This window comes from Chiloscyllium plagiosum, unplaced genomic scaffold, assembly GCF_037043375.1.
Source record: "Chiloscyllium plagiosum isolate Xiang-an unplaced genomic scaffold, Cpla_swu_hap1 HiC_scaffold_47, whole genome shotgun sequence".
Taxonomy (NCBI): Eukaryota; Metazoa; Chordata; class Chondrichthyes; order Orectolobiformes; family Hemiscylliidae; genus Chiloscyllium; species Chiloscyllium plagiosum.
This window is the reverse complement of record NW_028270185.1, coordinates 27,911,675-27,938,180: the sequence shown is the minus strand read 5'-3', so window position 1 is coordinate 27,938,180 and position 26,506 is coordinate 27,911,675. Positions and strand designations below refer to the sequence as shown.

Here is a 26,506-nt window from a genome sequence, read left to right as displayed (position 1 = left end):
ATACAAACAACCTTATGTTTATTACAAATTGAATATAGCTTTATGTACAACTGAAGACAGATAATAATAAGAAATAATTAATAACTAACAGGTTTATTGTACAATCGAACAAATTGCAGAGCATGGAGTACAGGAGTTGGAATGCCTTGTTGCAGGTGTACAAGAGTTCTTTGAAGAAGTAACAAAGGGGATTGATGAGGACAGAGCAGTAGATGTGATCTATATGGACTTCAGTAAGGCTTTGACAAGGTTCCCCATGGGAGACTGATTAGCAAGGTTAGATCTCATGGAATACAGGAAGAACTAGCCATTTGGATACAGAACTGGCTCAAAGGTATAAGACAGAGAGTGGTGGTGGACGGTTGTTTTTCAGACTGGAGGCCTGTGACCAGTGGAGTGCCACAAGGATCCTCTACTTTTTGTCATTTACATAAATGTTTTGGATGTGAGCATAAGAGGTACAGTTAGTAAGCTTGCAAATGACACCAAAATTGAAGATGCAGTGGACAGCGAAGAGGGTTACCTCAGATTACAACAGGATCTGGACCAGATGGCCTAATGGGCTGAGAAGTGGCAGATTGAATTTAATTCAGACAAATGCGAGGTGCTACATTTTGGGAAAGCAAATCTTAGCAGGACTTATATACTTAATGGTAAGGTCCCAGGGAGTGTTGCTGAACAAGGAGACCTTGGAGTGCAGGTTCATAGCTCCTTGAAAGTGGAGTCGCAGGTAGATAGGATAGTGAAGGCAGTGTTTGGTATGCTTTCCTTTATTGGTCAGAGTATTGACTATAGGAGTTGGGAAGTCATGTTGCAGCTGTGCAGGACATTGATTAGGCCACTGTTGGAATATTGCATGCAATTCTAGTCTCCTTCCTATTGGAAAGATGTTGTGAAACTTGAGAGGATTAAGAAAAGATTTACAAGGATGTTGCCTGGGTTGGAGGATTTGAGCTATAGGGAGAGACTGAACAGGCTCGGGCTGTTTTCCTTGGAGCGTCGGAGGCTGAGGAGTGACCTTATAGAGGTTAACAAAATTACGAGGGGCATGGATAGGGTAAATAGGCAAAGTCTTTTCCCTGGGGTCGGGGAGTCCAGAACTAGAGGTCATAGATTTAGGATGAGAGGGGAAAGATATAAAAGAGACCTAAGGGGCAACTATATCACGCAGAGGGTGGTACGTGTATGGAATGAGCTGCCAGAGGAAGTGGTGGAGGATAGTACAATTGCAACATTTAAGAGACATTTGGATAAGTATATGAATAGGAAGGGTTTGGAGGGATATGGGCCGGGTGCTGGCAGGTGGGACTAGATTGGGTTGGGATATCTGCTCGGCATGGACGGGTTGGACTGAAGGGTCTGTTTCCATGCTGTACACCTCTATGATTCTATGGCATGAGTGAGGTCCCATTTGGAATACTGTACACAGTTCTAGTTGCTCTACTATAGAAAGTAACTATTAAACTAGAAAGAGGGCAGAAAGGATTTACTAGGATGTTACCTGGACTGGAAGTTTGAGCTACAAGAAGAAATGAGATAGGATGGGACATTTTTCCCTGGAGTTTAGGAGATTCAGGGGTGACCTTATACAGAACTATAAAATCATGAGAGGCGTAGATAAGGTAGGTAGCCAGCAGCTTTTCCCCAAGGGAGTCTAAAACTCTAGGGCATATGTTTAAGGTGAGAGGAGAGAGATACAAAAGGGCATAGAAAGGCAATTTTCTTCACACTGAGGATGGTGAGTGTCTGGAATGGGCTGCCAGAGGTGGTGGAAGTGAGTACAATTTTATCATTTAAGAAACATTTAGACAGGTGTATGGATGGGTTAGATATGGGGGTACATGGACCAAACACAGGCAAAAGGGACTAGTTTAACGGTGAAAACTGGAAAGCATAGGCTCGCTGGCCGAAAGGCCTGTTTCTATGATGGCGATCTCTCGGACTCGTTTATAAAGTTTCACAATCACAGCTCCATCTCCCTGTGCTCAACGGTGAATATCACCCACACACCGACACTCACCAGCTGCTACTGAAAGTTTCTATTGAATACTCCACATCGTTCCCATTCTATTTCGGAATTCCAGGAATTGTTTTACTTGAGCCAATGTAATATCTCGTGTGTTTCACTTGATGGAGGTGAGAGATTTATACCTCTCAGTAATATCAAGTCCAAATAGTTGGCAATTTCTTGATCCTTTGATCACACAAATACTCGGACACCAGCCCTGCATTCTCTCAGTGATCGGAGCTGCTTCTTTCCATCTAAACTGAACTGATTCCTCCATAGTCTAAGAAAGAAATTAATGATTAATAACCAACCAATTAATAAAGTTAAAATAACAGAATCATTCATAATTTTCCAATTGAAACACACATTTTGAAATCAAACTGTGAGCAGCTACACAGTAACAAATGGGTGTAAGTGGTGGGGGAAAGAGAATCTATGAGCTGCTGCACAGACAGACAGTGCTGTAAGAAACTAAGGTGTTGATATTTGGGGAATGATGTAAATTGAGGATGTAGTTGGAGGGGGAAATTTCATTGTACTTGTAATGCAGTGACCTACAGTACAAATGCCAGCAACTGGCTGAATTTTATCTCAAATAATTAAACCATCTGGAATTGAAAGTTAGTTTCATAGTCACCATTTTCATAGAATCTAATCAGTGATTGCTGTAAATACACATCTGCTTCACTCATGTCCATCACCAAAGGGAATCTGGGAATCTTACCTGGTCTGGCCCAGAGGTATTTTCAGAAGACATTAAATACTGATATACAATGTGTGGTTAAAGATGTATGCTTCAGATATGAATATGAAATGAAAATGGGATGGATATCTGGTTTCAACTTTGGCACTGAAGCTTACAACACACGTAATTAACATGGTAATGACTCCTTCCTAATGACTGGTATCAAGACAGATATGGGCAAGGATTTTTATTTTGCTGATTTTACATCACTTCACACTGAAATGTTGATTGCACTTTGAACACCATCTCAAAGAAGTGCTTCAAATGGCAAGGACGGAGAATAGATTCCGACTGGGGAGCATCAGATTCTCAGTAGCAACACAAGGGACCAAATTCGTTAATTCGTGAGGACACTGTCAACCAGACTAGACCTGAAACTCGCATAAAGGGAACCAATAAGAGATAACAACTTGTTTCAACTTAATGAGATGGGAATCGCGGAGGCCGTGGGGCTCAGCAGGAGAAAGAGCATCCACCAGAGGGTGGTAGTGAGAAGTGACTGAGGAAAATTCTGGGAGTTGAATCACGAGAACAGGGAAGGAGATTGCTGAATATTCAGTGTCAAAGAACAGCTGGATTAACTCCTGGAAAGGGAGGGTGAACAGCAGTGTGTGTGATTCAGATGGGAACTAACAATCAACAACTTTAAGGCAGAGCAAAGAGTGTCTTTCAGCAAGGTGATGGTCCTCCAGGAGCAGTTGATGTTTGTCTCGTTGTGCATCCCGGAGAACAGACTCTATAGCACAGAGTCTTGTGTCGTGGAACTGCTCAGGATGAACCTTGACAAAGGCCACTGCATCTTTCTCCACACTTCCTTTGCAAAGACAAATTCCAGAAGAAGATGTGTGACAGTCTCTCTCCCCCCCACAACCCCTTAGAGAGTAGCATACTGAGACAAAGAGAGTCTGGGTTCGAGAGAGGCAGAGAGAGAGAGAGAGAGAGACAGACAGACAGAGAGACAGAAAAAGAGAAAAACAAAAGAGAGAAGAGGATTCAACGACAGGAGCAGGGCTGTCTAGTTGCCTACATGCAGTGCCTTGGTGAGACCATACCTGAAGTCATGTGTATAGTTTTTGTCCCTTATCTAAGGAAGGACATTCATGCATAGAAGGAATACAACAAAGGTTTTCAAGACTGGCTCGTGGGATAGCAGGACTGATGAATGAAGAGAGACTGGATCAGTTAGGACTATTTTCACTGTAGGTTAGAATAATATGGGGCACCTTTTAGAAACCTACCAAAATTCTAACAGGAAAGGTCAGGGTAAACACAGGAAGGATGTCCCCAAGGTCCAGAACCAAGGGTCAATGTCTAAGGATCTGGGGTAGGCTATTTCGAGCTGAGCTGAGGATAAATTTCTTCACGCAGGTTGAGGTGAGTCTGTGAAATTCCCTGTCAGAGAGAGTGCTTGTTGGCTAAAACACTGAATGGTTGGAAAGAAAAAGTTAAATATTGTTCTCAAAAAGAACAGAAATTTCTGGTGAAACTCAGCAGGTTTACAGAGAGAGAAAAACAGAGTCAGCTGTGAAGAAGGATCACTGGACTCGAAACATTAGCTTTACTTTCTCTTCACAGATGCTGTCAGACCCGTTGAGTTTCTTCAGCAATTTTGGCTTTTGTTTCAGGTTTCTACTATCTGTATTTCTTTGCTTTAGTACGTCATGTTGTGGCTGTGCAGGCCATTGCTTTGGCCACTTTTGAAATGCTGCATGCAGCTCTGGGCTTCTTGCTATAGGAAGGATGTTGTGAAAGTTGAAATGGTTCAGAAAGGATTTACAAGGATGTTGTTGGGGTTGGAGGGTTTGATCTAGAGGGAGAGGCTGAATAGGCTGGGGCTGTTACCCTTGAAGCGTGGGAGGCTGAGGGGTGACCTTATTGAGGTTTATAAAACAATGAGGGGCATGGGTAGGGCAAATAGACAAGATGTTTTCCCCAGGGTTAGGGGATACCAAAACTAGGGGGCATAGGGTTAAGTTGCGGGGGCAAGATTTAAAAGGGTCCTAAGGGGCAACTTTTTCACACAGAGAGATGGTATGAGATTGGAGTGAGCTGCCAGAGGAAGTGATGGAGGCTGGTACAATTACAGCATATAAAAGGCATCTGGATGGGTTTATGAATTTTTAAAAGAATTTGTGCAATGAAAGGGGAATGGTCACTTCTGCCAGCTCAGCTTTTCTCTGGTTTGATTTGGTTTTTGGACGTCTGGCTATTCACTGAAAGCAGGCAGGTAGTGTTTTGAGGCTGCTGATCCAAGAAACAGTTACGTGAAGCAGGTTCGTGCTGATCCTCTCTGTCTGACATCTCTCTCCTGTAAGACCCTGTGTTTGATGCTACCTTTTGCGCCACGAGGTGTTTATGGGGATTGTTGCAAGTATAGGGAACAACAGGTAAAGTCTGTTTGGTTTTTGGATAGGTGAGGTTATTTAGTGGGTGGCACAGTGGTTAGCACTGCTGCTTCACAGCGCCTGAGACCCGGGTTCAATTCCGGCCTCAGGCGAGTGACTGACTGTGTGGAGTTTGCACATTTTCCCCTTGTCTGCGTGGGTTTCCTCTGGGTGCTCCGGTTTCCTCCCACAATCCAAAAGATGTGCAGGTCAGGTGAATTGGCCATGCTAAATTGCCCGTAGTGTTAGGTAAGGGGGTAAATGTAGGGGTATGGGTGGGATGCGCTTCGGCGGGTCGGTGTGGACTTGTTGGGCCGAAGGGCCTGTTTCCACACTGTAATCTAATCTGTAATCTAATCTAATTCTGCATTCGGTTCTCTTTTGCTTCTATTTCATTGACTAATCTTGTAAATAAATTTGATTTTGTTTAAAATGAAGTGGTTTGACCAATGGCACCTCTCCTGGAATATCCACTTCACACCTTCTTAAAACAACGAGCAATGTTAGGGTCTGGGCTACTTTCTTGAAATGTTTTGAGGGGGTCTGGTCTGGTCCATAACAAGTCAGAGACATGTACAGCACAGAAACAGATCCTTTAGTTCAACTCATCCATGCTGACCAGATATCCGAACCTAATCCAAAAATCATTCAACACCAGGTTATAGTCCAACAGGTTTAATTGGAAGCACTAGCTTTCGGAGCACTGCTCCTTCATCAGGTGTTGTCCGGAACAGTGCTCCGAAAACTAGTGCTCCCAATTAAACCTGTTGGACTACAACATAGCATTGAGTGATTTTTAACTCTGTATACCCCAGTCCAACACTGGCAGCTCCACATCCTAACCTAATCTAGTTCCATTTGCCAGCGCTTGTCCCATTTCCTTCCTATTCTTGTGCCCACCCAGATGCCTTTTAAACATCATAATTGTACCAGCCTCCACCATTTCTCTGGCAGCTCATTCCATACACGCACCACCCTCTGCATGAAGAGGTTGCCCCTGAGGTCCCTTTTCAATGTTTCCCCTCTCACCCTAAACCTACGCCCTCTAGTTCTGGACTCCCCCATCCTAGAGAAAGAACTTGTCTATTTACCCTAACCATGGGACTCATTATTTTATAAACCTCTATAAGGTCACCCCTCAACCTCCGACGCTCCAGAGAAAACAGAGTTTATTCAGCCTCTCCGTACAGCTCAAAGCCTCCAACACTGACAACTTTGTAAATCTTTTCTGAACCCTTCCAAGTTTCACAACATCCTCCCTCTAGGAGAGAGAGCAGAATTGCACAGAATATTCCAAAAGTGGCCTAACCAATGTCATGTACAGCTTCAAAATGACCTCCCAACTCCTAGACTCAGTCCTCTGACTAATAAAGGAAAGCATACCAAATGCCTTCTTCACTATCCTATCTACCTGTGACTCCACTTGCAAGGAACTATGAACCTGCACTTCAAGGTCTCTTTGTTCAGCACAGTCCCCAGGACCTTCCCATTAAGTGTATAAGTCATGCCCTGATTTGCCTTTCCAAAATGTAGCACCTCACATTTATCTAAATTAAACTCCATCTGAACTAGATTAATTTGGGGTGTCTGTTCGACTTGGACAGTTAGACAAAAGAGCCTGTTTCTGTGCTGAACATCTCTATAACGCCAGGCAGATAAAGTTCTTAAGGGTTAAAGGGGTCAAAGATATCAGGGAGAAAACAGGAACAGGGTTCAAGTTGGATAATCATCCATGGTATATATAATGATAGATCAGGGTCTATGGGCTGAATGGCCTGCTGCTGCTCTGATTTTCTATGTTCTGGTGAATTAATATGTTAAGCATCCCTGAAGACCTTGCTGTGGACATGACTTAAGGAAATTATTGTTTACAATACAATGAAAATGTTTAATGTTTTAACATATGCACTCACTGAATCAGCTCCAAATTCTTGCAGTTGATGATGAAGTTTCTCATTTTCGGAATGCAATCATCTGTGAATTTATTTCCATCCAGGTATAGCATTGACAATGATTCGCTCTGACTAAATGCCATCCTCAGGTCTTCAATGCAAGCAAATGTCAGATTGTTATCCTGCAAACTAAAGATTGATAATTACAAATCAGTTTTTGTTTTAAAAAGGTCAGGTTCGTAGGAGAGTAGTCTGACACAGAACAAACGACCAAGAGGCGAGTCTGCTAGAATATGAGCATTTTATTCCCCGCAGCGTCGCCACAACCAGGTCTCATACTTACAACGGGTCTGGCTTATACTCACTCTACATGTTACCGGAACTGGGAGCCGTCAGTTCTCGTAGAGCGGTTGCCAACAACCCACGCTCGGCGGTTAAACGTAACCCCGGAGCAGACTCAACCGAACTGGAGACTTTTCCAGCTGATATACTCTTTTCCAGATATAAACATTCATGTGAACAGCAGAGCAAGGCTAAAAACACATTTCATTCTGGTCACATACAGATAAGAAGGTTCACACGGGACTAAGCAACACCTTAGATTCACACATGTATTGGGACATAATTTTAACTCTTTCACCACATTCCACTGCTTGGCCCAATACATGTGTTACATTATGCTTAATTCAGTTCAATTCGTATTCACACGGTCAACACCTTAGATTCACACATGTATTGGGACATAATTTTAACTCTTTCACCACAGTTTTCAATACAGCTCGAAAAGATAAAAGAAATTCCACTGAGAAGGAAAAGCAATAATTGGATCAGCATAACAAAGTGAGAAAGCTTTTGAGCCATCAGCCTCCTTTTCATTTTATTTGACTCAGTAATGACGAACTAATAATCAATTAACTTTAATGCTTTTAGTCTTTAACACTATTATTCCTTATTTGAAAGACATTATTCTTAATTTTGAAAAGAATATGCGTACCTACAACCTCACAGAATCAAACAGGGTACAGTGCAGGAGGAGGTGATTCGAGGCTCCGAATGAGCAATTCACTTCCTGCCACTCTGTACCCCGTATCCCTGTGCACTGGGCCTTCCCAGACCAAAGTTTAATTCCTTTTTGAACACTTCAGTTGAACCGGCCTCTGCCATGATGTCAGTCAGGCACAACATTCCAACCTTAAACAGTCACTGTGCAGAAAAGATTATCTCACATTGTTCTTGCTTCTTTTGGCAATTTCTTGAATTTTTGTGCTTATATTCTTGATCATTTCATGGCAGTGAACAGTTTATTGTTACCGACTCTTTCCACTGTCATTATCATTTTTAATACTTCATTCAAATTACATCACAGCTTCCTTTCCTTAATGGAGATGGATCCAATGTTTGCAATCTATCTTCAGACCTTATGTTCAGGATCCATGAAATCCTTTTCATGAGACATTTCTTCCTTTCTCCGATGCCCTGCATCTCTCCTCAAGCATTGTAACAACGTGGGATGTAAATACATCAGCTCAGACCAAATTGTATTAATTGAACAAAAAAATTAACTTTTTTACTTTCGTCTCTGAATCTTAACAACTCTTTTTGTTGAGAATCTGAAAATTGTGCTTCTCTAGTTGGAAGAAGTGTGGTTTGAACTGGCTCCTGAATGAATGGCTTAACTGTACCTTTAAAATAATGCTCTTTCCTTGATCTTTTTGTTAACAATCCTGTTCCATCATTCAGCATTTTAAACATCTCCATTGGTTACCATGTGACCATAATTTCCACAAAAAGATTCTGATTCAATTTCTCCCTAATATCTTCCTGTTGAAATTTGATTGCAGTCTAATATATACTTGTTGTGCAGAACAGAACAGAATACTCCAGGTGCAGTCTAGCAAGATCGAAGAATGTGGTGCTGGAAAAGCATAGCCGGTCAGGCAGCATCCGAGGAGCAGGAAAATCGACATTTCGAACATAAACCCTTCATCAGGAGTCCTAATGAAGGGTTTATGTTCAAAGCATCGCTTCTCCCGCTCTTCGGATGCTGCCTGACTGGCTGTGCTTTTCCAGCACCACACTCTTGACTCTGATCTCCAGCATCTGCAGTCCTCACCTTCCCCTATATATTCAACAGTGGTCATGCCAAAGATACAGCAAATTCCCGACTTGCCACAAATCATTGCACATAAAATTTGGGGTTAATGTTGGGAAGAATACCTACTCCAATCGCTTTGTTTTGCATTCCGAATGCGCCAATGATGCAGACAAAATGTTGACTCCTGTATCTCCAATGTTATTGTCATTCAGCCTAACAGCCAAGAAAAAAAACAATCAAGGAATGGGAAATCTCTCCGATTAACATAACATAAACCTCACCTTACAGAAACTCCATCCAATTGTTTCTCATTGACACACTGAGGCATGGGCAGATAGAACAGTGTTGTGCAGTATTAGAAAACAGATTGAAATCTTGCATAACTATTCTCACTGAATTAGTTGGTGACCAGTGAACACATATTTCAAACAATAGATTAATTGTTTGGTGAAAAATGAGAGGTGTACAGTTCTTATCATATATTTTACTCAGTAAATTGCTGTTACTCATTCACTGACTGAAAGGCTATTGACAGTACAACCCAGCACAACTCTGAAAAGAGGAATTTGATATATACCTGAAGGAGAAAACATGTGATAGCTTTGAGGGAAGAGGAGGGGAATAGGATGAAGTGTGTAGGCCATTTAAGGAGCCAGTGCAGACATAATTGGCCAGATGGCCTTATTATTCACTACCCATTTTATGACCTGGAAATAGAATATATAATTTAACCCAAAACTGGACACATGGGATTCAGGGAGAGCTTGCCAATTGGATACAAAATTGGCTTATCAGCAGGAGACAATGCGGAGGGTTGTTTTTCAGACTTGGAGGCCTGTCACCACTGATGTTCCACGGGGATCTTTCTGGCTTGTGTTTTGTTTGTCACATATAGAAACGATTTGGATGAAAATACAGAAGGCATGGTTAGTAAGTTTGCAAATGATATCAAAATTGGTGGCAAGAAGAAGATTTTCTAAGGGATTTTGACAAAATGGGTCAATGGGTTGAGAAATGGCAGATGGAGTTCAATCTAGATAAATGCATTTTGATACAACAAACTTGGGGAGAGGTTAATCAGTTAATGGGAGGGCTTTGGGCAGTGTTGTACAACAGAGGGAGCTAAGGATTCAGGTACATAATTCTTTAAAGTTTGCATTGGTGAGGCCTCTTCTGGAATACTGTGTCCAGTTATAGTCACTTAGGTAAAAGAAGAATATTGTTAAGGTGGAGGAGGTTCAGAAAAGGTTTACCGGGAAGCTTTGATCTGGAAAGTTTGAGTTATAAGGAGAGGCTGGATAGACTGGGATTTTTTCCCACTGGAGCATAAGAGGTTGAGAGGTGACCTCAGAGGGTTATAAAATCATCAGTGGTATAAAAAGGCTTAATGGTAGGTGTCTTTTCCCGAGGATGGGGGATTTCAAGACTAGGGGCACATTTTTAAGGTGAGAGGAGACAGAGTTAAAAAAGTCACAAGAAGAAATTATTTTAAACTCGGAGGGTAGTTCCTGAGGAAGTGTTTGATATGGGTGCAATTAGTGGCAGATGGAGTTCAATTCAGATAAATGCGAGTTGCTGCATTTTGGGAAAGCAAATCTTAGCAGGACTTATACACTTAATGGTAAGGTCCTAGAGAATGTTGCTGAACAAAGAGACCTTGGAGTGCAGGTTCATAGCTCCTTGAAAATGGAGTCACAGGTAGATAGGATAGTAAAGAAGGCGTTTGGTATGCTTTCCTTTATTGGTCAGAGTATTGAGTACAGGAGTTGGGAGAGTCATGTTGCAGCTGTACCAGACATTGGTTCGGCCACTGTTGGAATAGTGTGTGCAATTCTGGTCTCCTTCCTATTGGAAAGATGTTGTGAAACTTGAAAGGGTTCAGAAAAGATTTACAAAGATGTTGGCAGGGCTGGAGGATTTGAGCTATATGGAGAAGCTGAACAGGCTGGGGTTGTTTTCCCTGGAGCATCGGAGGCTGTGGGGTGACCTTATAGAGGTTTACAAAATTATGAGGGGCATGGATAGGATAAATAGACAAAGTCTTTTCCCTGGGGTTGAGTAGTCCAGAACTAGAGGGCATAGGTTTAGGGTGAGAGGGGAAAGATATAAAAGAGACCTAAGGGGCAACTTTTTCACACAGAAGGTGGTACGTGTATGGAATGAGCTGCCAGAGAATGTGGTGGAGGCTGGTACAATTGCAACATTTAAGAGGCATTTGGATGGGTATATGAATAGGAAGGGTTTGGAGGGATATGGGCTGGGTGCTGGCAGGTGGGACTAGGTTGGGTTGGGATATCTGGTTGGCGTGGACAGGTTGGACCGAAGGGTCTGTTTCCATGCTGTACATCTCTATGACTCTAAAAGATATTTCGATAAATACATGAGAAGGAAAGGTTCGGAGGGATATGGGCCTGGAGCAGGCAGGTGGGACTAGTTTAGTTGGGATTACGTTCAGCATGGACTGGTTGGACCAAAGGGTCTGTTTCCATGTTATTTGACTCTATGACAAGTTGAACGCAAGACAAAAAATTGATTGTCTTATATTCAATTTTTAAAACATTTGTGCAATTATATTCCATTGAACTCATCCATATGTAATCCAGCAAAGAGTAAAAGCAATGGTTAATTGTGAGGCATTATTGCCCTGCTTGGATAACACAACAAAGAAAAAGACTTATACACATCAATCAATCAATAAATTCCTGCTTCTCTGATGCATTTAACAATACACAAGCCATGTTTTCAGTTTCAAGCAGAATGGATAATAGTTCATCCCAACAGTCATGTAAAATATGTGGTGATGAGCTGCCCAATCTCCCTGCTGCTGAGGTGAATGGTGAATTTGGTGCTACCACAAAGGGCAGATCATGCCTCCTGTAAATCACAGACTGTTGAACCTCTATTTCAAACCCACCCTGACCTCACCCGTAACAGTTTCAGATACATGAATGGCAGCCTTGCTGTGTTAGCAACGTATTCTGCATTGAACTAGGTACAGCATTCACTTACTATTTATCTAGTGAATGGTTGGGTCAAATACAATATCAGATTAGCTTTGGTTTGTAAAAACAAACTACAAAGGATGATATTCATCTCTGCAATGGCACACAATTGGTGACAGCGGTTGGTTCAACAGTTTGATTTGCCACCTGATCTCCATTGCTATTCTCTGTCAGTGAACTGTGTTCAGTCACACACCAGGTCTGTTCATTTAATTGAGGGCCTCTTAGGATTAGTGTTCAAACCTTCGCCAACTTTTCGTTTAATTTATTATTTTATCAATTTTGATTTGTAGCTGTGAACTGCAATGAGCTGGAAATGATCTTTGGATTGTGAACAGCAATTTGTGTTTCAACAAAACAAACAAACAAGCTGCTGTTTGTTCGCGAGGTGGGGCCTCACAGGTAATGGCAGGTTAGCTCTTGATCAATAGGATCCTGTAGATGTTTCAGCACAGTGGGAGAGCAGCACATTGAACCAGATAAGAAATGTTTGGGAATTGATCAGGCCAGTACCTGGGAATTGTTGTGTACAAGCCTGGGATAGAACATAAAATCAAAAGAACTGTGGATACTGGACATAAGAAACAAAAACAAAAATTGAGGGAAAAGCGCAGCAGGTCTGGCAGCATCTACGGATAGACATATTTCAGTCCAATGAGCTTTCCTCAGAACAGCAATTTCCATTTGTTTCTGGGAGAGAACGAGATGGTCAAACATAGGCCATAGATCACGGTTTAAGTTGGTTTTTGGGACTGTGTGCTTTTGAGAGAATGAACTTAGCTATTGACATTACAGCATGAAGATTTAAATGCTACCTGCCTAACCTTCCACTTTATTTCAGAATTTCAGTCCTCAGAGTGAATTCAAAGGTGGCACAGATCGATATCTTCAGAAAATTAACAAAGAAACTATTAAATAAACATTGAGAGTAAGATATGAAAACCACTTAATCTGGCCAGTTTTGTTACTTTATTTTAATTATCCCTTCACTGTGTTTATTTGTCTGTCTGTCTGTCTTTTGTGTGAATTGCCCTGAAAACAAGGTTATTGGTTTCAAACTTTGTTGTTTAAGTTTGCTCTGTTAAAGTTCCTATATTGGTAATAAATTGCTTTTTTGTTGCTGTTTCAGTTATTAACCTACCGTCTTGGTTTCATTATCAACAGAGACTGCGATTGGTTATAAAGTCTGGTTAGGAATTGTTGAGGTTAAAATCTTTGAAGGTTTTAATTTTACTCTGTTGTGAACACTGAGGTACGATGATTTGGCTCGGTTCTTTGTTTCCTTGTCATAGCACTAGTTAAAGACTCTGCCAGACTCCTTGTGGCTTTGAATGTCTCACAGTGTAAGATCAACCAAGTTAGCCTGGTGCTTTTTTTTTGTTATAGTTAGAGCACTCAGTATCAAGGTCAATGCAGTAGTAGTGTTAAAAATAAATAAAAAGCATGGAAAACTCCTTGACTCTCAGAAAAAAAATGAATAGTAATTGTGATTCAGCTACTTTCGTGACAAGTGGCTCAACAGTTAGCACTGTTTCCTGACAGCACCAGGGATCTGGGTTTGATTCCATCCCTGGGTGACTGTTTGTTTGTGTGGAGTTTGCACATTCGCCCAGTGTCTGCATGGGTTGCCTCTGGGTACTCCGGTTTCCTCCCACAGTCAACTATGTGCAGGTTAGATGGACTGATCATGTTAAATTGCCCATAGTTTCTAGGGATGTGCAGACTAGATGGGTTGTAGAGTCATAGAGATGTACAGCAAGGAAACAGACCCTTTGGTCCAACTCGTCCATGCCGACCAGATATCCTTAATTAATCTAATCACATTTGCCAGCATTTGGCCCATATCCCTCTAAATGATTCCTATTCATAAACCCTCCAGATGCCTTTTAAATGTTGTAATTGCACCAGCCTCCACACTTCCTCTGGCAGCTTATTCCATACCCACACCATCCTTTGTGTGAAGAAGTTGCCCCTTAAGTACCTTTTAAATCTTTCCCCTCTCACTCCCAGATCCCAAAGAAAAGACCTTGCCTATTTACCCTAAACATGTTCCTCATGACTTTATAAACTCTATATATAAGGTCACCCTCAGCCTTCAATGCTCCAAGGAAAACAGTCCCAGTCCATTCAGCCTCTCCCTATAGGTCAAACGCTCCAACCCTGGCAACATCCTTCTAGATCTTTTCTGTAGCCTTTCATGTCCCTTTGAAATGCAGGGATAGGGGAGGGGTCTGGATGGGATGCACTTCAGAGGGTTGATGCAGACTAGATGGTCCAAATGACCGTTTTCTACTCTGTAGAGATTCTATGATCCTATGAAATTCATATCAGGTGGAATTTACAAGAGAAAAATCGATGGGTCGTTGCAGACATGTTATCTAATTTCACCCGAATCAATACATACCTTAGAACTTTGCACTTGTGGATTGCAGGGGCCAATCGTTTGATCCCCTCCTCCTGAATATAACATTTCTCCAAATTCAACTCCATCACTGATTCACAAAGTTGTACAACATGGGACATTACAAAACAGTCCATTGGGTTCAATCTTAGTGCATTCTTTGGATTGGAGTCCCCAAAGTTCAAACGCTCCACAGATCCAATGGTTTTCTGAACTAAAGCTCTATTCTGAGACTCCGACAAATAATGGAATATGTTCAGCAGTTTCCGCTTTCCAGTGACTCTGTCCATGTTTTTGATTTCTGCCTGAACATTGGCCTGCAGCCAGTCTATCACCTGACAGGTCGTGTGATGAGACAGCGGACCCAGGAATGGTTCCAGATTTCGGGATGAAGTGGGTGTTGAAAGACCAACTAAAAATCGAATAAAAATCTCAAACCGACCATCATCCTTCTTAAAAGCACAGTGTAGCATTTCCACCACGTTCTGATGCTTTGGACTCAAATACTGAGCCAGGGCGGCCAAGAATTCCTGGATGGTAAGGTGGAGAAATGTGTACACAATGTTTTTAGCTGTGTCATCCCTTTCCAAGATCTCCATCATGAATCCTGAAATGAATTTGCTGGACTCCAGATGGTGCTGAATGAAGTGATTCTCATTAAAAACAACTCTCCTTTTCGAAACTCCCTGGTAAGCCAACTCCCCGAGTCGCTGTAAAACCATCCGCTGGTCCTCAACATCTCGCTTGTGGTTGTCCAAGAGATTGGAAAGGTAGATGGAGAAAAGTTGAGTGATGGTTTTGGGAAGAGGTTGCTTGCACTTCAGCTGTGTAAAGAGTGGGCCAAAGGTTGAGCAAATGATCCAGCAATATGAAGGGTTGTAGCACATGGTGTACAGGATCTCATTCTCCTCGATGTGTTTGAAGACATTGGTAGCAAGTTGCTCACTGCCAAAAAACTTTCTGAAAAATTATTTTCTTTCATCAGCAAGAAAGCCCAGGATCTCAGCCCAAAGGTTGACATTGGCCTTTTCCAATGAGTCAAGGGCAGTCGGCCGGCTGGTAACCAGCACAGAACAACCTCTGAGCAGCTGTTGCTGTACCAGGGAGTGCACCATTTCAAAAACTTCACATCTGCAGTCAGGCGCAACACAGTGATTCGCAGAGACATCACCAGCCACGTGGCCAGTGAAATCAATCTGGTGTTTGTACTCATCTAATCCATCAAAAACCAAGAGAAGATATTCAGGTTTCATCCAGATATCTTCAATTATCTTTTCTAAATAAGGGTACTGATCCAATACAATTTCAGTCAGAGAAATGGCTCTGTTGATGGCATTAAGATTTCGAAATGTGAAATGTAGAACAAATTGGAACTGAGGATAGATGTTTCCTGCTGCCCATTCATGGACCATCCTCTGCACCATTGTTGTCTTACCAATGCCAGCCACTCCGCTAACCACCGTGGAGCCAGACAGGCTGGAGTGGCCAAAACTGCTCCTGAATAATTGATCAATCCGGATTTTTTCAAGTTCGCTGGTGACGTACTTCCGCTGCCATTCTTCATGTTCCCTGCCTCTGGAAAGGAGCTCATGTTCCACTAGTCTCCGTTCACGCAGAGTGGAAATAATGATAAGCTCTGTATATCGATCAGTGAGGGAAACGGTCGTTATTTTGCTGTCTCCTTTGATGGTGTGTTTGAACACATGTTCGGTTTGGTGTAGGAGGTGTTGCTTGTGTTGATCTTGTATACCTTTCATGACAATGATCAAAATTATGTTGGCATTGTTCTTATTTGTTAATTAACTACATTAAAACAATTAACGAGAAGCTAGGAGGAGTTTCCAAATTTTACTACGCTGTGCTAGAAATTAATCTTATCGAATAAATATTGAATTAAATTAAATATAAATCAGGGAGAATCAGACGGATTATAGTAGATTTTACATTATAACAGACAAGCCCCTCCACTCTATCGTCATCTCCATTTGAGGAGAATTTAACATTGGAACATGTGAGAAGCCAAATATTATCACGTTGTTCACTTATTATTACTTACTGTATTCATTTTTGTTTTGTCTGTTGTCCCCAGTGGAGATAGTATCAGAGTGTTTATAAGATTGATGTCTGCTTCAATCTCAGACAATTTATACCTAATTAGATTAGATTACTTACAGTGTGGAAGCAGGCCCTTCGGCCCAACAAGTCCACACCGACCCGCCGAAGCGAAACCCACCCATACCCCTACATTTACCCTTTACCTAACACTACGGGCAATTTAGCATGGCCAATTCACCTGACCCTGCACATCTTTGGACTGTGGGAGGAAACCGGAGCACCCGGAGGAAACCCACGCAGACACGGGGAGAATGTGCAAACTCCACACAGTCAGTCGCCTGAGTCGGGAATTAAACCCGGGTCTCTGGCGCTGTGAGACAGCAGTGCTAACCACTGTGCCACCGTGCCACCCACTGTGCCACCTAATGTAAACATATGGCCCACTGGCTGAATAGGGACTGTGTATAATACTCACTTTTTCAATGCTTAATATTGAGAACAGGATGACAAACCAGTGATACAATTAAATGTGCTATGTGAACCATAATTATAAAATAACACTGTCGATGTATAAGGATCACATTGGGATCTTCCACCAATTTTATCAACTCATTGTCCATTTCAGTGCGAAAACTGAAGCCTCTCATTGTACAGTCTAAGATTGTATGTGAATGGACTCCCTATCTATTCTGAATGTTCATGTGAATCTACCTATATCCAGCTTGACCCCATATTTGATTTCATGTTTTAACAAGTCCGAGACATAGACAAAGCAAAACTTATCTCGATATGAGCCTAAATATGTTTCCAAGTCAACTAATTGCCTGGCCAGACAATTGAGTACAGTCTTTGACACAGCCACTCTACGTCAGTAAGATTTCAGTCCAAAGATGTGCAGGTCAGGTGAATTGGCCATGCTAAATTGCCCGTAATGTTAGGTAAAAGGGGTAAATGTAGGGGTATGGGTGGGTTGCGCTTCGGCGGGGTGGTGTGTACTTGTTGGGCCGAAGGGCCTGTTTCCACACTGTAAGTAATCTAATCTAATCTAATCTAATTTCAGCAAATATGGGCTCTTCACAAATCCAATGTTTCAGCACTGTGTGTAGAAATGTGTTTCTGGGATATATGACTTATTGAAAAACAATTCTTTATCTTGTCCTGGTTGATCAATTAGGTCAAGCTAATATCATTGTAGCCCTATTTGTGCCTTCATTCAATGCCCAAACAAATGTGTGCAATCTGATACATGTTGAACTCTAGTACATATGCAGTCGGTAGAAATATGACACTTGGATGTTTAAAGATTCTGTTTCTATACGTGACCCATATCCTCACCTTCTTTAGGTCAATGTGCGTTTCAAGTCATTGCCCAGGGTGGAGCCGACATATGAATCAAGACCTTCTTCAACCAGTACATACATATCAGTTCAGTCTATCCACACTATGGGACCACACTCTAACTTCTGTATTCATCAGATCTGACTTCATCAGTAACTAGTCTGGAACCAATTGTGATCCGATAAATGACATCATCTTTACTCAGTCTGTCATGTATTTGATTTAAGCTTTAACTAGGTCTGGAGCTCTATGTGACTCCAGCCCAATACAGACTTTGTAGACTCCGAGACTCTGGCGATATTGAGGTTTACATTTGCATAAAGGCACCCGACGGCCTTGTATTGACAGTAAAAGCAAGACTTTTTTTCAGACCCTGATGTGACTGAAGGGAAAAGAAATAATGGCCTGACAAAGTTCCAGGGAAGATTTTGAAACCAACTGACTTGCAAAACTGAATGTGACTTTGTGGTTTAGCATCTAAAACTGGAAGGTTGGGCTCAGTCTGCTCCAGAGCAGCTGGGAAAATCAAAATGAGCATTCAGCAATTTCCAACAAAGCTCAATATCACACATGTGGCATATAATCTGTGGCAGATGGAACACTGTCCATGCCCAAGTTCCAGTTCATTTGCTTTGTGTTGTAACTTGAATTGCATTTTATAGAAACAGTTCATGGTAATAATTTGGAGAGTTTGTTTCCTTTCAGTGATGAAATGTGAGACACAAATAAAATGTTAGAACTTAATTAATGCGGTACGTTTTTATGATTAACGATTACTTTTATTTTGATTTACCTTTGAGGTGATCTGATAGCTCTCCTTCCATCTCTCCGATGTGTGCATTATAAAGCAAGTCAAAACCTGGGAAAGATGTTTCATTTCATTAGTAGTGTGTGGCAGCCTCACCCATTAAAGAGGCAACCATGTTTGATTGCTAGAAATACTTGGACTGTACAATACCTCTGCTCTGAATTTCTTTCAGAATGAGTTTCAATTTTGGCTTTGATTCTTGCATTTTCACCAATGTTTCCCAAAATATTCGTTCTCTGCAGCTATTGGTTTTGGTCACTGTGTTCAGAAGATGTTTTGTTGCTTCCTTTCTCTGTTGATGCTCTGAAAGATTACGGATATACTGGAATATAAAGAGAAGAACAGGTAAAATAGAAAGGGAAATGGGAAAAGGGAAACAATAGATGAAGGAACGGAATGGAAGAATGAATTGATGGAGGAAATGAGGGAAAAAGAAAGATGGGAAAGAAACAAACAAAGGAAGAACAATGGAATAAACCAGAAAGAAACAAGAAAAAGAAGAAATAGAAAGGAAAACAATGAAAGAGAGAAAATGATAAACAGCAGTGTTGTAATTGTGAAAAGCTGTTACATTAATGATGTTCGATTGGTGAAGAATATTCATCTCAGCACACTGATGAGACCTTGCCTCTACTTGTGAAGAAGAACTATGAGGGAGACATTAGTAGTAGGCAAAAACAAGGGCTGCAGATGCTGGAAACCAGATTCTAGATTAGAGTGGTGCTGGAAAAGCACAGCAGTTCAGGCAGCATCCGAGAAGCAGGAAAATCGATGTTTTGGGCAAAAGCCCTTCATCAGGAATTGAGGAATCTATTGGATATGACATGAAACTTGCAGTTAACAAGTCATGTGATAAACAAAACTGGACTCTACAATATTGGAAGTGGAAGTTTTGGGGTTTGGGTTTGAGTCCATTACTGAGCTGAAAATGTGTTGCTGGAACAGCGCAGCAGGTCAGGCAGCATCCAGGGAACAACAGAATTGACGTTTCGGGCATAAGCCCTTCTTCAGGAATCCATAACAGGAATCCTGTTTGAATCCATAACACTTGAACTATGAAGCGAACATGAGATCCATGTTGTCACTTTAACAGTTTGTTGTGCATTGCCTTTGATGCAAGAACCACAACACCTTCAATGAATTCCTACATTAAAAGTGGACTAGTTTCACTGCTATATCCAAAAAAACAAAAAGGAAATCCAAAACAATAGATTAGAAATTTTGTAGGAGACATTGAAAAGTTTGTAATTGCCAGGATTTTATTGCAGTAAGAATTGAAAGGATATCAACGGTCATTATGGTATTTGGGGCAATTTGGGTAACTAGTTCTGTTAACATCATGAAACTCCAATAATTTAAGTCATAAATATTCTTCAGCTCACCAACAGACACAATATTAACATCACTGCAACTGCATGAAGTGTTGCCTTTTCAACATGTGTGCTTACAAAGAACAAAGAGAATTTACAGTCCAGGAACAGGCCCATCAGCCCTCCAAGCCTAAGCCGATCCAAATGTACTGTCTAAACCTGTCGCGCAATTCCTAGCATCTGTATCCCTCTGCTCCCCACCTACTCATGCATCTGTCTAGATGCATCTTAAATAAATCTACTGTGCCTGCCTCTACCACCTCTGCTGGCAACGAGCTCCAGACACCCACCATCCTCTGTGTGAAGTACTTGCCACGTGTATCCCCCTTAACCCTTCCACCTCTCACCTTGAAAACATGACCTCTTGTTATTGTATCCTTCACCTTGGGTAAAAGCTTATCTCTATCCACCCTGTCTATATCCTTTATGATTTTTTTAAACCTCAATCAGGCCCCCCCTCAATCTCCTTTTTTCTAATGAAAGTAAACCTAACCTACTCAATCTCCCTTCATAGCTAGCACCTTTCAGACCAGACAACACCCTCATAAACTTTCTCTGCAACCTCTCCAAAGTGTCCACATCCTTTTGATAATGTGGCAACCAGAACTGTACACAGTATTCTAAATGTGGCCGAACCAATGTCTTGTACAATTTTAACATGACTTGCCAGCTCTTATATTCAATACCCCGTCCAATGAAGGCAAGCATACTGTATGTCTTCTTGACCACTCTATCCACCTGTGCAGCAACCTTCAGGGTACAATGGACCTGCATTCCCAGATCTCTCTGCTCATCAACTTTTCCCAAGGCTCTTCCATTCATTGTATAATTCACTCTTGAATTAGTCTCACCTAAATGCATCACCTCACATTCGTCTGGATTGAAAACCATCTGCCACTTTTCCGCCCAACTCTCCAGTCTATCTATACCCTCCTGTATTCTCTCACAGTCCCTTATGCTTTCTGCTACTCCACCAATCTTTGTGTCATCTGCAAACTTGCTGATCGTACCAACAGTGCCCTCTTCCAGATCATTTATGTATATCACGAACAACAGTGCCCCCAACACTGACCCCTGTGGACCACCACTGTCACCTTTCTCCATTTCGAGAAACTCCCTTCAACTACTACTCTCTGTCTCCTGTTGCTCAACCAGTTCTTTATCCACCTAGCTAGAACACCTTGCACACCATGTGACTTCACTTTCTCCACAAGTCTACAATGGGGAATCTTATCAACTGCCTTACTAAAGTCCATGCATACGACATCAACAGTCCTTCCTTCATCTATCAACTTGGCCACTTCCTCGAAGAACTCTAATAAGTTGGTAAGGCACGATCTCCCCGCACAAAACCATGTTGTCTATCACTGATAAGCACATTATTTTCCAAATATAAATAGATCCTATCCCTCAGTACCTTCTCCAGCAACTTTCCCACCACCGACGCCAGGCTCACTGGTCTGTAGTTACCCGCAATATCCCTACTACCCTTCTTGTAAAGGGGGACAACATGAGCAACCTTCCAGTCCGGCACCTCACCTGTATTTAAGGATGCTACAAAGATATTTGTCAGACCCCAGCTATTTCCTCTCCCCCCTCCCTCAGCAACCTGGGATAGATCCCATCTGGTCCTGGGGATTTGTCCACCTTAATAACCTCTAGCCTACCCAACACATCCTCCCTACTTGTGTCAAAGTGATCCACTCCACCAAGGATATGCAAGTCCTGGGCCTCCTCCACCAACAAATCCTAACCACCTGATATCTAGAGGAAGAATGTCTCATCTTCTGCCTTGGGACCCCCCAACCACCCAGAATCAATATGGGTTTCACCATTTTCCTCATTTCCCCTTCCCCCACCTTCTCCAGATCCAACCTTCCAACTCAGCACTGCAATCTTGAACTGTCCTACCTGTCCATTTACCTCCCACCAATCTGCTCCACCCTCCTCTCCAACCCATCACTTTCACTTACCTATTGCATTCCCAGTTACCTCCCCCCCCGCCCAGCCCAACCCTATCTCTCAGTCCCCTTGGGCCACCCTCCCATTCCTGATGAAGAGCTTGTGCCCGAAACGTCGACTCTCCTGCACCTCGGATGCTGCCTGACCTGCTGTGCTTTTCCAGCACCAGAGATTCTGATCTCCAGCATCTGCAGATGGAAATGTGTTGCTGGAGAATTCCTGAAGAAGGGCTAATGCCCGAAACGTCGATTCTCCTGTTCCCTAGATGCTGCCTGACCTGCTGCGCTTCTCCAGCAACACATTTCCATCTCTGATCTCCAGCATCTGCAGACCTCATTTTCTCTTCCAGCATCTGCAGTCTCACTTTCTCATACTTAAAAGTAATTTGGGCGATTTTTCTTTTTCAATTTCTTTCTGGTTAGTGCAGACATGCTGCACTGAATTGCTTTATTCTGTATCTTTATATTCCTATCGTATCAAACCCACAACCCTGATATTCAATCTACAAACAATCTGGACTTGGAAATATTCTACCTTTCATTCACTGCAGCTGTTTAGTAATCCTGAATCCCAATCCTATCGAGAATTCAGCTAGATCACATCAAATCGAGTGCAATGCTTCATGAAAGTATGTCATTCCCAACTTGGCAAGAACAATTAATGACGCAATGCAAATGCTCACCGAGCCACTGGGGAGGAAACTTAATGAAATGATAAATTTGCATGTTATTATATTTTACTTCGATGTCATAATCATTATCTGACTTAGCTTGATGGTTCATGTTTCTAAGGAAGCCTTTCTTTCACCAAGGAATAATTTGTTTTTGGAATCATTAAATGTTTCCTTCACAACTCTGGTCTTAATTTGTAAACATTTTCCCGAAGGTTTTTTTTTACTGTGGAATAGCAGGCATGATATACTTTTATAAATGTATGTCATCTGTCCAAACATGAAAGGCTCTTCCCTTCAATATGAATTGATAAATTTTCAAGCTGTGGTCATTCTTGGTGACAGGCATATTCACTATGGCAAAACTCTTTACTGTATTCATTACATGTAACTTGTTTTTGTTTTGTTTAAAAATATTTTGTAGTTGTAAGAAACCATTTTGAATGAACTCTGCATGTTAATTTCAAGTCACATTTACCAGTTTGTTTTGTACGTTTTACAATCTGACACATGAGCACGTGGAAAATCTACATTATGATTTGACTAGAGCCCAATTACTTTCACCTAAAAAGTAGACACAGTGAGTTCAAGGAACTTAGTCAGTGAAAAAAACTGAATAATTCTCCAGCAACAAACAGCAACAGATTTTACTTAATTATATTTATGACAGTGGGCCAGAATTTATGCACCGTTTATATTCAACATCCAGAATTAACAAGAGGGAAATATGGGAATAGACTTTGATAGAGCACACTACGGAACATATTGATTAGCAAAAGTAATTAGAACAGTGACCAGAGATTTCTCAGCTAAACGCACCGGACATGAATAACATGGAACACTACCAAGTCAAGAAAACTTCACAAGGGGTTGTAATTCCTCACTTTCAATGATCTGGACAGGTTACTTCTTCAAGAGTCCCTCAACATTACCTGCCTCAGTGACATGAGTGGCACCTTACTGGTACTTGAACTTGAACTTGATAAGGTGACCTGTTTAAAACTTGACAACATATTTCTTATTTTTTTTAGATTCCCTACAGGCCCTTCGAAGAGTAACCTACCCAGACCCATTTCCCTCTGACTAATGCACTTAACCTATGGACAATTTAACATGCTCTCTGCTAGGATCTTGTTGCTTGCAGAGCACACACAAGCTATTCTTCCCAGTGAAATATTCATCATGGCATTTCTTCCATTTCGCTAAAACTGATCTGGTATCCTGACATTCTCTGACATGTGGTTTTCATCATCACATGATTTCATCCATAACTACTAAGCCACCTCACTAATTTCTATTTTGCTCTGAGTTCGTTATCAGTCCTTCAAGTAAACAACTTTTCATTATTTATTTTTCTTTGAAAAAAATATTGTTTCACTATTTTCTATTTTCTGGTGCATTTTTATTTTTGTACCCCTGACCCTTACTTTTATTGTTTTTCATATCATTAATGAGATGCACAACTTGTTACTTTTCCTTAAATTTCCAAAGGTTCCTTCAATTACATGCCCACTTCAATCATTTTACTGATTAATAATAGAATTTTTCCATTATTCTATCATATAACTTACAGCGTAATTTCCATTGCTCAATGAACCAGTTGCTGTTAATGTCAGGGCAATGCTCTCCACCAAGTCTAATATTGCATCCTCCAATCTCTCACAGTAGAATCGGGTAATCAGGGTTAACTCCCTGTCGCTGTAACTATTCAGTAATTGACTAATTCCTTTTCCATCATCGTCTGTCAGAAGAAAGTGAACAAAACATGCAATTAAAAAATCTGATGTAAAAAGTTAAAGAAATATCACACCGAAAACCTTCTATTTTCAACCATTGATTCAAAATATTAATTTGCAATAAATAATTGTGCGATTTTACTTGCAGACTCTTCCTGTCTCTATGTAGCAATTTCACAAAGATTAATGGTCTCTTTCTCCTCCTACATGACAGAGTCAAAAACCTAAATTGTTTCAGTTCTCATTAGTTATTTCTAATCACTCTACCAGTAGATATTACACATTTAGGGTAGCAGGCTGAACTTGAACACACTTAAGAATTCTAACCTTGCATCATTGCTGTGTTTTATTAGCATATGTTTCTACCCAGAAGTGTTATCACACAAAAATGAGTTCTTTCCCACTGCAACTTCTTTTGTTGTTTTTTTTGTATAACGAGCAGCCACCACCAGTAAAAACTCATGTGTATCCAATTGATGATTTACAAGCGCAGCCTTTTTTGGGCAATGCAATACCAAATATAAACATGGCAGGGGACATAGTAGGAAGAGAGGGAAGGGATAAAATTGAAATGGAGTTAAATGGGAAATAAAGCACTGTATGCCTCTGTGGTGTTCCATCCCTCTAAAAGCATTGAGATGGACATTCTGCGCCCCATCTCCAAGGACACCCGGGCTTGAATGGAACCACAGAAGGACAGATAGTTACCTCCCTCCACAGCCACACTGCCAAGACCTGTTTACAACCAGCCTGACCATCCAATTGATGTTACGAGCTGGTTCAGTAAACTGAATTCTGTGTTTCCATGTAGCAGGATCGTGGGCCTAGATGATCTCTCCTGCTGCCACAGATCATGTATGAGGGGATAAAACAACTGTTTTTGTTCATAGGTGGTCTGCCCAGTGGCCAAGCACCAAATACCATTCATCTGCAAGTTGTGCTCAGGCTATCCAGTCTCCTGAGATGCCTGCCATGCTGTTTACCATTCTGATAGCCACAGTCACTTCTCAGCCTTTCCTAAAATTGTAACATTCTATTCTGGAGTGTCTGATACTCATCAGGGAATATTGCCAGTAACACAGCTGATCTTTGAACTTTACCTTTTCCATTTCTTCCTTCCATTGAAGTACATTGTATTTGTCCCACATTTACTCCGTCCGTCATTTGTTCACAAGCTAAACAAAAGAATATGTACCATTGTTAGATTGATCAAAATGCTGGCGGAATTTTGTTGCTGCTGCTATTCAACAAATGTAAGCAAACTACATTCTAATAACAGCAAAATGATCGTGTTGATATCAAAATGCAATGACACTAAAAATATTTAACTGTATTGATTAGGATGAAGAGTCATCTAGACTCGGAACGTGAGCTTGTTCTCCCTCTGTGAATGCTATCTGACCCGCTGTGATCTCCAGCATTTGTTGTTTTCAGTTCCGATCCCAGTATCTGCAGTCATTTGTTCCCGCACCTTGATTAAGATCTCAGTGTGTTACCTTCTGGTTATATGATTGTCGTAGAGATCGACAGCACAGAAGAAGGTGATTCCGATTTATCCCCTTTTTCACACCTCTCCCTCAGTGACAGGTTGAGCAGATTAATATTTAACCGACACTGTCAACACCCAGCACAGTCAAGGCTTCCTGTGACCCGGCATGAAACGGTCTCACTCAGAGGGAGCTTCCACATCAATCCCGAAGGAGCGGACTCGGGTTTGAGGACACACCTTGAGGGGCTGAGGCAGCGGAAGGAGCTTCCGGGGCCAGACCTGGAGGGCAGTGACGTCACAATGCCAGACAGAAGGGCTGCTGATTGGTCAGTAACGGTCAGGTGACTCACTGTTCTTACCTGAAACCTCCATTCACCTTTCCCTCCCCATCAGGTTTAGGGGCAATGGGAGTCAGGCTGGTGGGGGGTAGTACAGTCCTGGGATTTAGAGTGGGATCTAGACTGCTATTTCTAGAATTAATTGCACATTTCATGTTCTTTAATGAGATTCTAACTCTCGGGCCATCTAGTTTACTGTAAGTTAATTTTAAT

General features: G+C 41.6%; 1 protein-coding gene across 1 annotated transcript; it reads right to left on the bottom strand.

The window, feature by feature from the left end:
• Nucleotides 1-26,150, bottom strand: LOC148136029 (NACHT, LRR and PYD domains-containing protein 3-like). Its single transcript, XM_087983959.1, is given in 9 exon segments — nt 1-2,288; nt 7,051-7,218; nt 9,251-9,337; nt 14,531-16,277; nt 18,714-18,779; nt 18,879-19,050; nt 24,302-24,471; nt 25,567-25,641; nt 25,963-26,150. Coding segments are annotated over 8 exon segments (2,562 nt in total). The 5' UTR covers nt 25,631-25,641; nt 25,963-26,150; the 3' UTR covers nt 1-2,200.
• Between the last annotated feature and the right edge of the window lie 356 nt (nt 26,151-26,506).